Source organism: Eriocheir sinensis, chromosome 38 (genome assembly GCF_024679095.1).
Source record: "Eriocheir sinensis breed Jianghai 21 chromosome 38, ASM2467909v1, whole genome shotgun sequence".
In the NCBI taxonomy this organism is placed as follows: domain Eukaryota; kingdom Metazoa; phylum Arthropoda; class Malacostraca; order Decapoda; family Varunidae; genus Eriocheir; species Eriocheir sinensis.
In genome coordinates, this window is record NC_066546.1 from 5247511 (window position 1) to 5264253 (window position 16743).

General features: G+C 42.5%; 1 protein-coding gene across 2 annotated transcripts in view; it reads left to right on the forward strand.

Moving 5' to 3' along the window:
- The window catches only part of LOC127008574 (uncharacterized), a 79457-nt gene that overhangs the window by 36540 nt on the left and 26174 nt on the right, over window positions 1–16743 (forward strand). Inside the window, exons 2-4 of one of the 2 annotated variants that reach the window (XM_050880776.1) lie at window positions 3227–3322; window positions 5308–5487; window positions 8820–9719. In XM_050880776.1, coding sequence (XP_050736733.1) covers window positions 3227–3322; window positions 5308–5487; window positions 8820–9719 — 1176 coding nt within the window. The remainder of the gene's footprint in view (window positions 1–3226; window positions 3323–5307; window positions 5488–8819; window positions 9720–16743) is intronic. The other variant, XM_050880777.1, reaches the window with a different exon arrangement.

Consider the following 16743-nt stretch of genomic DNA (forward strand, 5'->3'; position numbering starts at 1 on the left):
TTCTTTTTCTTCTTCTTTTTTCTTCTTCTTCGTTTCCTTCTTTTTCTTCTTTTTTCTTCTTATTTTTCTTCTTCTTCTTCTTCTTCTTCTTAATTAATGAGGAAGAAAACACTGAATACCATGTTTAGGTCGTAAGTTAAGCGAACTCATTAATTTCAACCTTTTCTTCGTCTTCGTCTGTTTTGTTTTCCTGTTTTTTCCTGTTTGTTTTGTTTTAACCAGCTTCAATATATATGATTTTTTTTTTTTTGTTGTTGTTGTTATTAGCAATGTACAACGTGTGTTTTTGTAAATATATGTATACACGGAACTAAAACATATACGTAACAACGGATGGTATTAATCTGTTTGCGTGTGTGTGTGTCTGTCTGTCTGTCTCTGCAGTGGTAATTACACCCCGCGCTGTCACATGAGGCATCAATTAGTTACCTGTCACATCTGTTAGTCTGTTAATGAAGAGCAGGTGTTCAGCCGACGTGTTGTCTCTCATCTCCCTTTATTTTGCGACCTAATATTATGATGATTCGATGCTGCTGCTGATATTACTACTACTACTACTACTACTACTACTACTACTACTACTACTACTACTACTACTACTACTTCTACTACTACTAGTACTACTACCTGGTGCTACTACTAATGATAATAATGTCACAAAACAAAACAACTTCAAATGCACTGATTCTCCTACATGTGTGTGTGTGTATGTGTGTGTGTGTGTGTGTGTGTGTGAAGCAGTAGAAGAGCGAAAACAAGTAGGTCGCGAGAGAGAAGATGAAAGAGAGAGAGAGAGAGAGAGAGAGAGAGAGAAGTGTGGCGTCTCCCCTGTTTGGAGGAGGAGAGTGAGAGTAAAATGGGAACTTTCGAGAAATTTTAATATAATGGTTGACCCGACTTCTGAGAGCGTCCAAGTTAGAGGCAAAGTTGCACCATTATTTTCACCGTTCCCTCTGACACGCGCAAGATTCTGTGTAGATGTTTTTTGTTTTTGTTTTTTTTGTTTTCTCAGAAGTTCCCGCCCTCTTGTGTACCTGAGCTATTTATAATCACCTTTTTGAACTTGAATTGTTTCCATCTATCATTCAATTCAGTCTAGTGTCTTTTTATTTCTTTTTTATTTCATTTTCTTCTGCTCTTCTTCTGATTCTTGCATCGTCTTGTTGTGTACCTGAACTATTTATAATCATGTTTTGTACCTGAACTATTTCCATTACCCTTTCAATTCAGTCCAGTGTCTTTTCTTTGTCTTTTCTCTCTTTTTTTCTGCTTTTCTTCTGATTCTTGCATCGTCTTGTTGTGTACCTGAACTATTTATAATCATGTTTTGTACCTGAACTGTTTCCATTACTCTTTCAATTCAGTCCAGTGTCTTTTCTTTGTTTTCTTTCTCTTTTTTTCTGCTTTTCTTCTGATTCTTGCATCGTCTTGTTGTGTGCCTGAACTAATTATAATCACCTTTTTGCACCTGAACTGTTTCCATTTATCATTCAGTTCAGTCCAGTGTCTTTTCTTTGTTTTCTTTCTCTTTTTTTTCTGCTTTTCTTCTGATTCTTGCATCGTCTTGTTGTGTACCTGAACTAATTATAATCATGTTTTGTACCTGAACTGTTTCCATTACTCTTTCAATTCAGTCCAGTGTCTTTTCTTTGTCTTTTCGCTCTTTTTTTCTGCTTTTCTTCTGATTCTTGCATCGTCTTGTTGTGTACCTGAACTATTTATAATCATGATTTGTACCTGAACTGTTTCCATTACTCTTTCAATTCAGTCCAGTGTCTTTTCTTTTTTTTCTCTTTCTCTTTTTTTCTGCTTTTCTTCTGATTCTTGCATCGTCTTGTTGTGTACCTGAACTATTTATAATCATGATTTGTACCTGAACTGTTTCCATTACTCTTTCAATTTAGTCCAGTGTCTTTTCTTTGTTTTCTCTTTCTCTTTTTTTCTGCTTTTCTTCTGATTCTTGCATCGTTTTGTTGTGTACCTGAACTAATTATAATCACCTTTTTGCACCTGAACTGTTTCCATTTATCATTCAGTTCAGTCCAGTGTCTCTTCTTTGTTTTCTCTTTCTCTTTCATACTGCTTTTCTTCTGATTCTTGCATCGTCTTGTTGTGTACCTGAACTATTTATAATCACCTTTTTGCACCTGAACTGTTTCCATTTATCATTCAATTCAGTCTAGCGTCTTATTTTCTTTCTTTTCCTCTCTTTTTTTCTGTTTTTCTTTTGATTCCTGCATCGTCCTACCGTGTACCTGAGCTATTTATAATCATGTTTTGTACCTGAACTATTTACATTACTCGTTTTTTAACTTTTTTTTCTCTTTTTTTCTGCTCCTGATTCTTGCATCGTCTTGTTGTGTACCTGAGATATTTATAATCATCTTTTGTACCTGAACTATTTCCTCTTAAGCTTTTATCTTAATTTTATTTCAGTTAATTTCATTATATATTTTTTTGTAATTGACGAAAGGTTTTGTGTCCTAGAAGCTCCCGTCCTTTTACTGTGTACCAGAAATATTTATACTCATCTTTTGTAGCTACTTGCACTATTTATATCAACTTATTTTCATCTCTCAGTCCGGTTCAATGTCCTCGTGTCCAATTCAACGACGGCGTAGAAACCAGACCATCCTTCAGTTTATAGTATAGTTGTAATATCCTCTTCGTGTTCCTTAAACGGCAAAAGTGTCAAAGTTAAACCATCCATTCCTTTTTCATCCTTCTTTCACTGCTTTTTGTTACTAGTTTCATATTGTGTGACATTTAAGTTTCCTATCTGTTTATCTATCGTTTTGTTTTGTCCATTCAACGACGAAGGTGCAGAAGTCAAGCCATCCTCCAGGTGTACAATTAGAGGTGTCAGGGTCTGCGCACGTGTTACCTATGGCGTTACTAATGATCTTCCTCTCTCAAGGTGTAGAAATCAAACCATCCTTCATATATAGTTACACGTGTCAAGGTCTATTCACTCACGTGCTACCAATGGCGTTGATAATGATCCTTCTCTTCCACGGTGTTGAAGTCAAACCATCCTTCAGGTATACTTATAGGTGTCAGGGCCTACACACGCACCTGCTACTGTACTTGCCGTTACTAATGATCTTTCTCTCTCAAGGTGTATAAATCAAACTGTCCTTCAGGTATAGGTATAGGGTCTTATTCACGCACCTACTACCTGTTACCTGGCGTTACTAATGATCTCTCTCTCCGTGTTTTCCTCCAGACGGGTATCCTGGTGGAGGTGGTGGAACTCATGAAGCAGACCCCGGCCCCCGTCTTGTCAAATATGGTGGTGGATTGCTCCCCTACTGACAACGTGGTGAGTGTTTGCGTGTTTGTGTTACGTCTCTCTCTCTCTCTCTCTCTCTCTCTCTCTCTCTCTCTCTCTCTCTCTCTCTCTCTCTCTCTCAAAAAGCATCCAAGTCTATAGCTTTAAATCACAAGTAAGCGAGGCAATTCTCGGCCTCAGAGTCATCATTTCTGCCTCATCTTATCTTGCAGCCTCAGCGTGTTTCCTGCACCATAAATAACACCCTCAGATAGTTAACACTCCCTTGCAGGACAGACGGAACTACACTACGAAGGCGAACTCACTGCGATACTCTTCTTCCGTTCTTCTTTTGTGGACGTCTGACGCCTTGTATCGCTTCTTAGGTCTTTATTCCTTGGTTTTCCTTCCTTTGCACCCTTTAGTTATTCTGCCGTCTTTGTTTCCAGCTTTCTTCTCTTTCTTGTGCTTCCTCTTCAGTGTTTTTAGGGTCTTTCAACTTTTCAAGGCTTCGTTCTCGCTCACTACGATACGCGAACTCAGCATCCGCCTTCCCTTCAACGCCGTAACGAACATTGCACTCTTCATTCGCCCAGATTCTCAGGGTCATTCTTACTTCGGCGTCCCAGCGCACATAGTTGACAAGGCTCCTGTATGAGTGTTGGGCATTATCAGGGGTAGTTTTATGACTCTGGTGGTAGTTTGACCTTTTCTTCTGCACCATGAACCTAAAAACACACTCAAGAGAACCCGATGGATCTCTTTGTGGCCTTTGTAAATAGTTGATGTGAGAGGCGGAAGCGTACCGACCTCATGACATTTCGGGGCGCGCCCACCCATACTTGATAAGACTTTCGTAGAGGTAGTGGATATTTTAATGAGTATTTTTTATGAGTCTAGTGATAGTTTGACAATTGGTAACCTGGCCAGTCCCCTCGGTGGCCTTTGTAAATAGGGAAAGTTCGCCAATTCGTACGCGGTTCTCCAATTAGTTCGCGAAATTGCGAAAAAACTGCCTACGTGAAGTGCGGTAAGTTGGAAGGATGGGGTGTGTCTCAAAATTTACCTTAACTATCTGGGTATAATCCCACAACTAGGGTAAGTTCGCCAATTAGTACGCAAAAATCGCCCTAGTTGTGTGAGCCGAAAGCGTCCGAGGTTGGCAGGCTGTTGTCAGACACTTCCGCCTCACATCAGTTATTTCCTAAGGCCGAAAAAGAGATTAATCTGGTTCTCATGAATATTTGTTTTAGGTTCATGTTACAGAAAATGGGTCCAACTACCACTAGGGTCATAAAACTACCCATGGAAATGCCCAAAATTCCTGCGAAAGCTCCGATATGTTTACGAATACGTCTGTCATTTTTTGTTTAGTTCTTGTTGTTGTTTTTCTCTTGTTTCTGATGTCATTATTCCGCTTTTTTCAGTCATTGCGTTATCCTTTGTTTTTTATTCTTCCGGTTGTCTTTCTCTGCATCAGTCTATATATAATTATCTGAGGATGGTTGGCCAAGGATCCGGAGCAAAACACCCAAGTTCCAATTTCTAGATGTATTTAATATGCCGTCGAGGAGTGACAATAGAGGGACCCAGACACACGCAAGGAAAGAGGTTGGATGTGGTGTCTGCAGGAAAGGCAGGCTGCGAAACTGGAACGAGCGATCACCGTTACCAGATTATCGTACTCAGAGCATAGTATTTACCGGTTTCTGACGCCTAACTATTGCCAAGAAACATCAGGAATTAACTATTTTAACGATATTTATAAGTGAATCTCCTTATTAGGGACCACGAGACAGTTTTTGGGTCGGAAGTCGGTAAATGTGAGGCCGAGTAAGACAATCTGGCAACGTTGCGAGCTATCCAGAGGGAACGAAACAAATGAGCGGGAGCGAACCACCAAACATTCACAAACTACAATTATTCACCACACAACCATAACAAACAAATATCACTACATATCCACCCTGCTCAGAAAATACGAACCTACGCTACCATTGATTTTCTTTAACATTCTGTATAATATTTCTCCCCAGACGATTACATGCGACTGTGATGCGACGCTGTACCTCCGCATCATCACCACGAGGACCCAGGGCGACCAGACCACCGAGAGCGAGTACGCATGCGCCGTGACCCCGCTGCGAGGTCGACTCAACCTCGCGGCGGTCACGGCGGAGCTGCTGGCCGTGGCGAAGTTTGATGGCTGGCCTGAGGTGATATTCTTCATTATCAACCATCTGAGGCTATACACGGGGCTATACATGCATATCCCAGCTCGATTTTTCTTTTTTCTTCAGATTGTACATACACATTAACCCATTTTTCCCTTAGTTCATTATTCGTATACACACTGGGAGACCTGTATACTAGACATAGGTTCTTACTGCACAGACTTCTCAGAACAGTGTAAGGAGACCGCCAAGCCCTTCCCTCTCACCCACACCACCATGCACTAATAGTTTACATGTAGGACCTACCTATCGCCACTGCTTTACTATCACCAATGTCACTGTAACTCCTCCTACCTCAAGAGTCTATTTTCTGAGGTCCTGTGAATAACCTCGCCTCTGGGGTGGAATAGGTCGACTTTATAGGGCGGCGCTGGCTAAGTGGTTGCCGTGCTGGCGCCGCGTCCTCACAGGGCTGGGTTTGCGTCCCGCCCGCCGCGACAAGCTGTGATTTTTTCATTCACCGCCGAGTGGCCTTTGTAAATGAAGACCACTTATCAACCCGGACTCTAGATTCTCTCTCTTTAGAGAAAAAAAAAAATGAGCTCGTGTGTGTGTGTGTGGGGGGGGGGGGGTTGCATGAGCCAAACAAGATGGGGCCATTATAAACACTTGCCTGCACCACAACGGGCTGGGGCCAACCACCATGCCCCACCAAAAAAGTCTACCGGCGCCATAGGCAGAAACGTAGAAAAAAAGGTGGTTACTTGTATTATTACTCAACAAAGAAAGAGCTCACTTTGATAGATAATGTCTTTACTGAAGAATCTTAAACATATTGACTGAGTACACAAATAATGCGATTATTTTGGTTATAGTTAGGTGAGGTTAAGGGTTTCTTCACACACATGACAGGCATTTATGATGGGTGTTAATTAGACAGTTTGTTAAAGGAAGATTGCACTGGCTTCTTGTCCTGTCTTCGCAGGCTGAGGGTTAACTTATTCCAGACACTCAGAAAATAGACCCTAGTGGCAGCTTCCTCCACCACTAAAACCATCACCACCACTTAATGGGACAGGGACAAAAAGTTTATAATTAATATCAACTTTGTTTTTTTTCTAGTTTGGTGGAAAGAAACAAAACAGCTGAAGTATTACCATTGTTTTAAGTACAAAAATAATCAAGAGTAAAAACACATTGGGACACACACACACACACACACACACACACACACACACACACACACACCTGATAATTTTTTTATATAGATTATTATTCACTGTTATCTATGTTTCAGATGCCAGATTAGTTATCGTTGTATTGTGTCTCAAATTCTCTAATGCTGATCTATGAGATGAAACATTTTTATTTAGCAGATGAACAAAAAATACACATTCTTTCATTGAGAGGAACAGATGATAGTTTCTTGTTAATGTTTTAGTCTATACTCCCTTGCTGTTGACAGGTTTTGAAGTATTCCTTGAAGTGTTATTTTGAGATGAGGAAATATTATACTGTAGAGTGAAAAATATGTTACTCTGCCGTTTAACAAGAGCAGATTAGTGTGTCTTGTTGAAGGTCTTTTACATCTCTACTTCACCATATTGTAGGCAAGTTTTATTCATTCTTCCTATATTAACCCGGTAGCAGCGACGGGCCAAATTTGTGCCACGATATAATTCCCCCCAAAATGATGATACATAATCTGATCATAAATGCTTTGATATATATGAAATGGTTTGTGTGAGGGGTGATTTTTTCTCATTTTTCTTGCTTAGAGGGACCATTAAGAAACATGATCCCCGCTGCTACCGGGTTAATCTGAGGGATGAGATGTATACTTTTATTTAGTGGGTTAAAAAATAAATTTACTTTGTCAATGGGGAAGAGTAGATGAGTGTCTTATTATAGGTGTTCTGCCTCTCCATCTCATCATATCATAACCAGATTCTATATATAATTTTGAGAGAAAAGATATTTTTATTTAGCTGATTGAGAAAGTCATTTAATCTGTCATTTAAGAGGAGCATATCAGAGTTCCTTATTGAATGGGTTATGCTTCACTGTTCCACCATAATGAAGTCACTGTTTAGTTTCCTCCTCATACTAGCACAAACAGACATACTGGCAGTGTTATACCTTCAATATTCTGTTTGTGATCTCGTTAGCAGCTGAAATTTTAGTATGTTTTCTGTATTATACCATATTGAGATTTTTCACATGTATATTATTTTTGTTTTTAGTTCTTTTAACATTTTTTTTGCCCCAGTATAAAAAGCACCCAGACTAATATCAATGATGATTAGTAAAACAGTTTGTTGAGATGGAAAATGTTCGTTCCCTCCCCAAGTTTTGCTTTTTCTATTCCGTGATAACTGCATGCCATTCTTACCAAGCCCCGTCCCTCCTTTCAGGGTGTAGAGGTAAGTATGGAGAGTGTGCTAAGACTGCTGATGGCGCACTGGTTAGCATTCTGGGCAGGTGAATCTCGGGACCAAAGCTTAAGTCCTCACTGCTGCTGAGGGTGACATCTGTTAAGCTTCTAAGACCATCACAACTCAAAGCTTTACTAAAATTATCAAAACTCTCGTGTCATGGATAATCATTTTGTAGTTTTCATTATCTGACTGTGCAGATAAATGTACTTTGGGCTGCACGGTCTTCATGGGATGATAATACAAACCAACCACTGTCTTAAATCAGGAACCAGGTGTTAGAAATACCCTGTTGATGATGTGTTAAAAAATAAGGGGAAATGTATCTACCGTACTTTGTTCATTCATAACTCGAGCAGCAGTGCAGGACTTGAGCCCCCACTGAGCCTGGCAATGTCAGGTTCTGCAACAAACTGTAAACACCTGTAGCTTGCCGTGGCTTGTAGAAGATAAGACGTTTTCAGTAGCCACCTCCCTGCCCTAGACACCATAATGTTTGACTAGTGTGTTGACCCATTTTTTATTTTTTGGAGTTTTGAGTCTGGAAATTGATCTTTTACCTCCAAACCCAGTGTTGTGCTTTGTTGACCTAATACTTAAACCACCTCATAGTGTGATTTTTCATTATCTTAAGCCCTGACATAGTTCTCCCACATCATATATAGTTGATGATAAATATAATGTGTATTTGTCCAAATGTTAGAAATCATTTTAGCTGCATATCTATATAAATGAGTATGAGTATTATTTTAAAGTCTCAGAATAAAAGATAAAAAGTTACTCCCATGACCTACCTCTACAAATATGCAGTAATGTGAGTGAGGTTTCATGTCTTCCAAGCTATGATTTGCGAGGCTTTGCAGCGCCACCATTAAAGTAGACAGAGAAGCCACACAGGGTAGTTCAGTTCAGCCTCTAACTGGTGCTTCTTCTTCACAGGTTTCCCTCAAGTTGGAGGGAATACGAAACAATTCGACAGGGCTCAATGAGCAGCAGATGTTGGACGTGATTGACGAGGTTCTTACATCTGCCCTGCGTAACTCAGTCCTCGAATTCAACTTCCAGCCGACCCTGACCTTTCCCAGGTTTCGACGGGCCCGGCAGGCTCCTGATCCCATCATCCCCGTGGGCTACGACTCTATGGTACGTGAGAGACAGACTCACCCACCTTCAGCACCTCGTAAAACCCCCAAAGCAGAGTTTGTTCCACTTCATAACGAGAAACTTGAGGCAGCAGGAGAGTCCTTCACAGCCCTCACCTTCTCCTCTAACCTCACCTCGAGTGAAGAGCAACTCATAGCAAGGAACCTCACCAAGTACCCCTCGCTGGAGAATGCCGAGATGGGACCTGATGAAATAGAAGAGTTCTGCAAGACATGGCAGGAGAACTATGTGCCTGCTGCTGATGTTCCTCCTCCCAAAGAAGAGGTACCAGAGCCCCGCCCACCTGCCACCATTCCCTCCATCACTGTTGCCACTCACCATGAAGAGGAAAGTGAACCAAAGACCCAAAACTTTGTCCTCATGGTGTCCAGCAGATCCAAGCTCATTGATGAGCCCAGAAATGCCATGGTTGTCGAGGAAGATATGGATGGCATGGAGGAGGAGGAGGCAGAGCTGGCAGATGTGATGCCGCCTCGGAGACCATCGGACGAACCTTGCCTCAGGAAGGAAACGGGAAGTCCTCTTCTCTTAGCAGCACCAAAATACAACAACTTAACAGAACCCGAAGAGGATGACTTGGAGGATACTAAGATGCGGTTTGATAAGCTGGATATCCTTGAGAAACCCCAGCTGGGCGGCTCGGCGGGGCTCGGACCACTCCTGAAGGGACCTTTCGTAAGTGAAGCATGCTGTGTGGGAGTGCAGGTTGGTGTGGCTGCCCAGGTTCCTCAGCTTGACCTTAGACTTGAGACTGCAGCTCTTGATGGCAGTGTGGCTTGCGACCTCCCTGAGTATGACCAGGAGGCACCCACCCAACCCCCCTTACTGCCCCTGCTCCATAACCAGCCATCCAGTGCCACTACCCTGTGTCTAGAGTCTGGTGTGGATGTGGATTTGTCGAGTGGATCCGAAGAGCCATCATCCAGTCCTTCCCCCATCCACTCCCTCTCCCCTGAGTCACTCTTACCCACTGCTTCTGGTGTGTCCAACTTGGTAGATGGTAGTAGTGGCGAGAATGATGTAGAGGAGCGGGAACTTCTAGTCTCAATGGGTGAGGGTGATACTTCCCCTTCCCATCAGTCTAGTGGTGTAGTGGTGTGTGCAGAGCTTGGCATTGATAGTTTGCCTGATAGGAACCCTTCAGAGGCTGTTTCAGAGGATGAGGATGAAAACTCTAGCAGGAAAGTCACAATGCAAAATGTAGAATACCCATCTGAGGAGGAAGACCTTGGCTTTGATAGCTTGCTTGATAAGGATTTAAAAGCAGCTATTTCAAAGAACAAAGATGAGAACTCTCACAGTGAAGTTACATTGCAAGATCAAGATATAGAATGTCCATTTGAAAAGGAAGAACTTGGCACTGATAACTTGCCTAATAAGGATTCAGAAGCTATTTCAAAGAATAAAGATCAGAACCTCTGCAGTGGAGTTGCAATGCAGGACCAAGATGTAGAATATCTATCTGAGGAAGAAGACCTTGGCATTTATAGCTTGCCTGAAGGGAAAGATCCAAAAGATGTTTTAGAGAGCAAAGATCAGAGCCTCTGCAGTGGAGTCGCAGTGCAGGATCGAAACGTTGAATACTTATATGAAGAGGATGAAGGGATAGCCTCTCTAAATCTCAGTGAGGTGATGGCCAAATACGAACAGATTGAAAAGGACATTGCACTTGGAGACGACTTATCCCATGGCTTAAAGACTGATGGTGGCAATGTTCCAGAGACTCAGGTTCATGAAAGTGATTATGAAGAAGACGGTAAAGAAATAAGTGTAACAACAAATGAAGATAAAGATGAGAGCAAGGATATTAATACAGTGATGAAGGAAGAGCATGATGGTGATGATGAAGTAAGCACTGAAGCACGAGAAGATGATGATGATTATGAAAATGAAGACACGAGCTCAACAGTAAATGTAAAAGATGAAGGTGTGAATAAAGAAACAAATGAAGAGACAGAGGAAACTGGTGATGAGAGTGAAGAAATCAGCATCACATCAGAGGAAGATGATGAGTATGATGATGAAGTCAGCATAACGTTGAAGGAGGAAGACAAAGATAAGAATAGAGAAACAAACACGTTGATGAGTGACGAGGATGTGATTGAGGAAGCAGCACCCAAGAAAGATGATACCGACAAAGACATTCACATCACCACAACACCAGAGAAGGAAACTGAAAAGGAAGAAGACGATGAACCAAAACAAAGCAAAATATGTCTGAATAATGATGAGGAAGATGAGGATGAGAGAGAGACAGCAGACATAGCACCCCAGAAAACCAATACAGACAAAGACACTCAAATAACCACAACAACAACAGCAAGGAATGACACTGAGACACAAGGCACAGAACCAACGAAGGAGGAAGAAGACGAGGAGAAATCGAAACAAAACAAAATGTGCCTGAATGAATTTACCGAGAGCTTGTTCAGGCACATTGAGATCGAGGACTCGGAGCTCTCCATCCCTGAAGAGTGTGTCGAGATCCTGCCGTGGGAGGTGATGGATGTCTATGTGCCTCAGCAGGAAAGACAGCAAGACCCAGAGACCTCCCCCAAGGCCTCAGGGATGGAGGAAAGCAGTGAGAGTGACGATAGCCTGATGGAACTTGAATCACCATCACTACCGGAAGAACTTATACCATCATCACCTTCATCATCCCTTCCAGAACATGAGAAGGAAAGCAGTGAGAGTGACGATAACTTGAAAAAATTAGACTCACCATCACTTTCGGAGCATGAGAAGGAAAGTGGTGATAGTGATGATGAACTTAAGAACACTGAATCACCATCATCATTACCTCTGGAACATGAGAAGGAAAGCATTTATAGTGATGATGACCTGAAGGAACCTGACTCACCATCACCACCACCATCACTTCCAGAGCATGACAAGGGAAGCAAATATAGTGATCATGACATTAAGAATCTTGTGTCACCATCCACACCCCAAGAATCATTACCATCAACACCACTTCAGGAGGATGAGCCACCACCACCGTCACCATCAGAAGAACCCAGATCATCACCATTCACGCCTCAAGGACAAGATTCACTATCATCACCACCACTTCAAGAGCAACATTCACCATCAATTTCACTGTCTGGGAAAGTGACTGGTGGTGAGGGCTTGGAAGAATTTGATGAAGAAGTACCACCATCATCACCACTTCAAGAGCAACATTCACCATCACTTTCACCATCTGGGAAAGTGACTGATGGTGAGGGCTTGGAAGAACCTGATGAAGAACCAATATCATCATCACCACTTCAAGAGCAAGAGCAACATTCACCATCACTTTCACCATCTGGGAAAGTGACTGATGGTGAGGGCTTGGAAGAATTTGATGAAGAAGTACCACCATCATCGTCACTTCAAGAGCACTATTCACCATCACTTTCACCATCTAGGAAAGTGACTGATGTTGACGGCCTGGAAGAATTTAATGAAGAAGTACCACCATCATCGTCACTTCAAGAGCACCATTCACCATCACCTTCACCATCTGGGAAAGTGACTGATGTTGACGGCCTGGAAGAATTTAATGAAGAAGTACCACCATCATCGTCACTTCAAGAGCACCATTCACCATCACTTTTACCATCTAGGAAAGTGAGCGATGAAGGACTCAATGAAGAACCTCAACCAGAAGAGGAATATAAGGGATCGGACTTCACGGCAGGGGGTGAACTTGAGCCAGAGGAGCAGCGTGATAGAACAGAACCAAACAAGCAAGACCGTGACGCTGAAAACTACATCTGCTCAGAGGAGAATGATAACTTTGTGTCCGATCACTTCCATGAGCAGCAAGGCAAAGACAGCTGTGAGATGACCCAAGAGAGTGACCCACCATCTAGACAGGAAGAAGAGGAGGACACTCAAGACATTTACTTAGAAGAAAAGCCCAAAGACCTTCACTTAGACATTCAAGACACTTACTTAGAAGAAAAGCCCAAAGACCTTCACTTAGACATTCAAGACATTTACTTAGAAGAAAAGCCCAAAGACCTTCACTTAGACATTCAAGATGCTTACTTAGAAGAAAAGCCCAAAGACCTTGAGGAAGACATTCAAGACACCGGCTCAGAAGAAGGAAAGCCCAAAGATCTTCACTTAGACATTCAAGACATTTACCCTGGAAAAGGAAAGCCCAAAAACCTTGAGGAAGACATTCAAGACATTTACTCAGAAGGAAAGCGTGAGGATTTTGAAGACTTGGATGAAAGGTACCATGCAACAGGAACAGAAGCCAGTGATAATGTTTCCCTGATGCATGGCCATTCCGAGCCCTCTTCAGTGATCCTGGATGAAAATGGTAATGGAGTCGGTGTTGTGATGGAAGCTGAAGGTGACGCTGTGGCCATCACTGCGCCACACCTTGAAGGAGAGGGATCTGAGTGTATTGATATGGTCACTAATAAGGCTGAGCATGAAGAAAATGGGAAAATTGTTGTGACTGAGACAGAGGATAATAAAAAGAGCAATGGAATCAGCACTGAGGCAGAATCCAATGAAGACAGCAATGAAATAGAGCTGGACAGTAAAATAATCAACAGTAAAGCAGATTTTGATAAGACAGTCATCCCTAAAACAGAGGTTCCTAATAAGAAGATAAGCATTGGATTTGACAGAGACGCAAACATAATCAGCATTGAGTTTGAAAAAGATGTTAGTAATGTAGGCAGCACGGAGGTTGAGGTTCCTTGTAACTATAGTAACAGAAGTAGTATTAGGACGGAGCTCAACGGAGATGGAGTTTCCACTAAGACAGAACCTTACAAAGACATTAACATAAGCAGCACTGAGGTAGAAGTTCCTGATAAAGACAATAGTGAGATCAGCACAGAAGAAGCTACGAGTAATGGAGTATCCACAAACCTTAATAAAGACATAGTGGCAGTCAGTACAAAGAAGGAAGCTCATGGTGAAGAGAGCAATGTTATGAGCCCTGAGACGGAACTCGGTGCAGTCCAAAGTGAGATTGACACTGAGGAGAACACTAACAAACCCATGGAAGCAGGATATAATAAAGACAGTGATAAGTCAAACATAAATACACAGCTTGATAAAGACGGCAGTGGTATGAGCCCTGAGGCAGAACACAATGATGTCCAAAGTAAGACTAACACTGACGGAAACACCAACAAACCCGTGGAAGCAGGATTTGATAAAGACAGTGATAAGTCAAACATTAACACACGGCTTAAAGACATAAACATGATAGTCAGTGAGACAGACACCCCTGTTCAAGCCAATGGCAGAGCTGATGCTGAGGAAACACAAAACTCTTCTCACATGCCAGATGCACATACTCTGCCTGATGAGGAACAGGATGAGGATGGAGTAGACAACGCACGCATCACAGAACTTAGGCGGCAACATCAATTGGGTGCCTTCATTCCCTCAGATTCAGAGGTAGAGATGAGAACCAGTGTATCATCCTTAGAGTCCCTTAACACACAACTCCAGGAGGCACTCAAGAACAAGTATTATGCCTCGCTCAGATACCCAGCACACTTCTCAGGGGAGGACTCAACCACTGATGCCAACACGGATGATGAGTATTTTGACCCTCGCACATTAGCCAGGGATCCATTTTCACCTGAGGAGAAGGATTTCAGACTGTCACGGCGGGATGAGGATGAGGATGAGCTTGGGTACTCCAGTCATGGTACATACAGTGCACAGGACTCATCTACTGACTCAGAGGTAGAAGAGATCATTGGCGTATCCACTGAGGCAGGAACAGGAGGGTTGTATTCAAAAGACGAGTGGAGGATGAGTGACATTAGCCTGATCGCTGAGGCTGAGACAATAGACGACGGGAGTTTTGAGTCTCGGGAGAATCAGGCCACACCAACACCACTCCAGGACAGCTGCATAAAGTCTAGTCATGAGATGGTGAAATACACAACTAACGATACAACTTCTGACATTGCACCCACATCGACTCCGTACAAAGTAGTGAATGCTAGTCAGGAGGGTGGCTCAGCCTTGCACCAAGACAGCCGCCAGCCCTCCACGCACTTGGACGAGGACAAGTCACGCAAACACACTGTCAGAAACTCTAGTCGTGAGAACGGACAAGAAAAGAGAGTCAGCTTCGGAGGGGAGGTTATAGTGGAGAGCGAGGACATACAGACACAAGAACAGTCTGGCACTTCAGCAGGACACTCTGACCCTGGGAGGAAGGGCAAGCTTTCAGATGTCGCAGGACAAGGAGAACAAGGAAATATACTAACCACATCCCCCCAGAGTGTGGCTCCACTAATCCCAACTGATAACACTGGTGCACTAACACAGCCTCAGGTCGCATCCCGCACAGGGAAGTTGGCCTCTGGAGGGGCGGCTGCACCGGACCACACTCCCTTCACCTCAGGTCTGCCCCAGTGGACCAAACCCCTGTCATCGTACCCTGTTTATGGCACTTATTTTGTGGTAAGACCCACACATTTTTGCCTTGGTGGATCTCCTTCTGCTGGGGCTCTTGCAGTACTCCTCCACTAATCCACCACAACTCAGCTCTCCTGTCGGGTTCATGTTGGCTTTGTCAGTCCTGGGTTGGGTGTTTCAGCCCGGCCGGTGTGCCTCGTGAAAGTGTTACTTTACTCCTTGGCCTCTACTCTTGGAAACATTACTCTAGAACCACTTGGTCTGCTCTTGAAACACTGTCTGGTTTGCTCCTGGAAGCACTACTTGGTTTATTCTTGGAAGCACCTCTTTGTCTGCACTTAAACTCACCTATTACCTCATCTGCTTTTCTGGAAACATTACTGTTCTTGGTCTGTTTTCCAGTCAGTTTCTGTACTATCTCTAACCAGGAAATGTCTTTTGGATTTTCAAACTCAAGGTGACTTGGAAACATTGCCATACTTGGCCTACTTCCTTCTCTGTTCACTGTATTTTTCCTGGCTCATGGGAATATGTCTTTATTAACCTTTTATCTTAAGTGTGAGGTGCCTTTAATTTGTCAAAGAATTAAGTGTTCCATGATAAGTGTGTCAGTTTGAGCATAGTTATTAGATAATCATTTAATGAACAGTTGTTTATTAAACAACATGAACTGTACTATTAATCTCCTACTTTTATCTTTTGATTTGTCCATTGGTTTCTGAAGCCGTCAAATCATCCCTTGCAAGTCTTCCTCAGCTTATTATGGATGATCTAAACCATGGAACACTTTGTTTTTTCATGGGAACCATCTGGAGCTTAGGGTTACTTATTTCAGGTAAATCTTTGTGGGAGTTATCACATTTAGTGTGTATAGTTTTCTCTGGTGGCTACACTGTGGTGTGTTGGTGTCCTGTTCCATACTGATAACAATGTGCAGCTTAACGTTGGGATGATGTCTGTGTCCTTTGTCCCCGGAGCTCTTGTCACCTGCATGTTTGGTAAGCTCTACTAATGTGCATGACAGAAAGCCATTGTTTATGTTCTTTCTTTAAAACTTCAGAATTCAAATATGAATTTTTTCCTAACTTTCTTTCATCACAGTGCAGTAGAGCTAACCAAATGCAGTTATTTCTGTCTTTGCAATGAGAAAAGGGAAACGCATTGTATATACAAGCCACCTTGTGTGGGTCAAGGTATGATGTTCGTGACCTAACGATGCAATGTGTGTAAGTTTTCCAGCAATTTTTGTCCCTGGAAAACTGCAAAGGCTGGTTTGTATTATTTGCTTCTGGAAATGAGCTTTGCT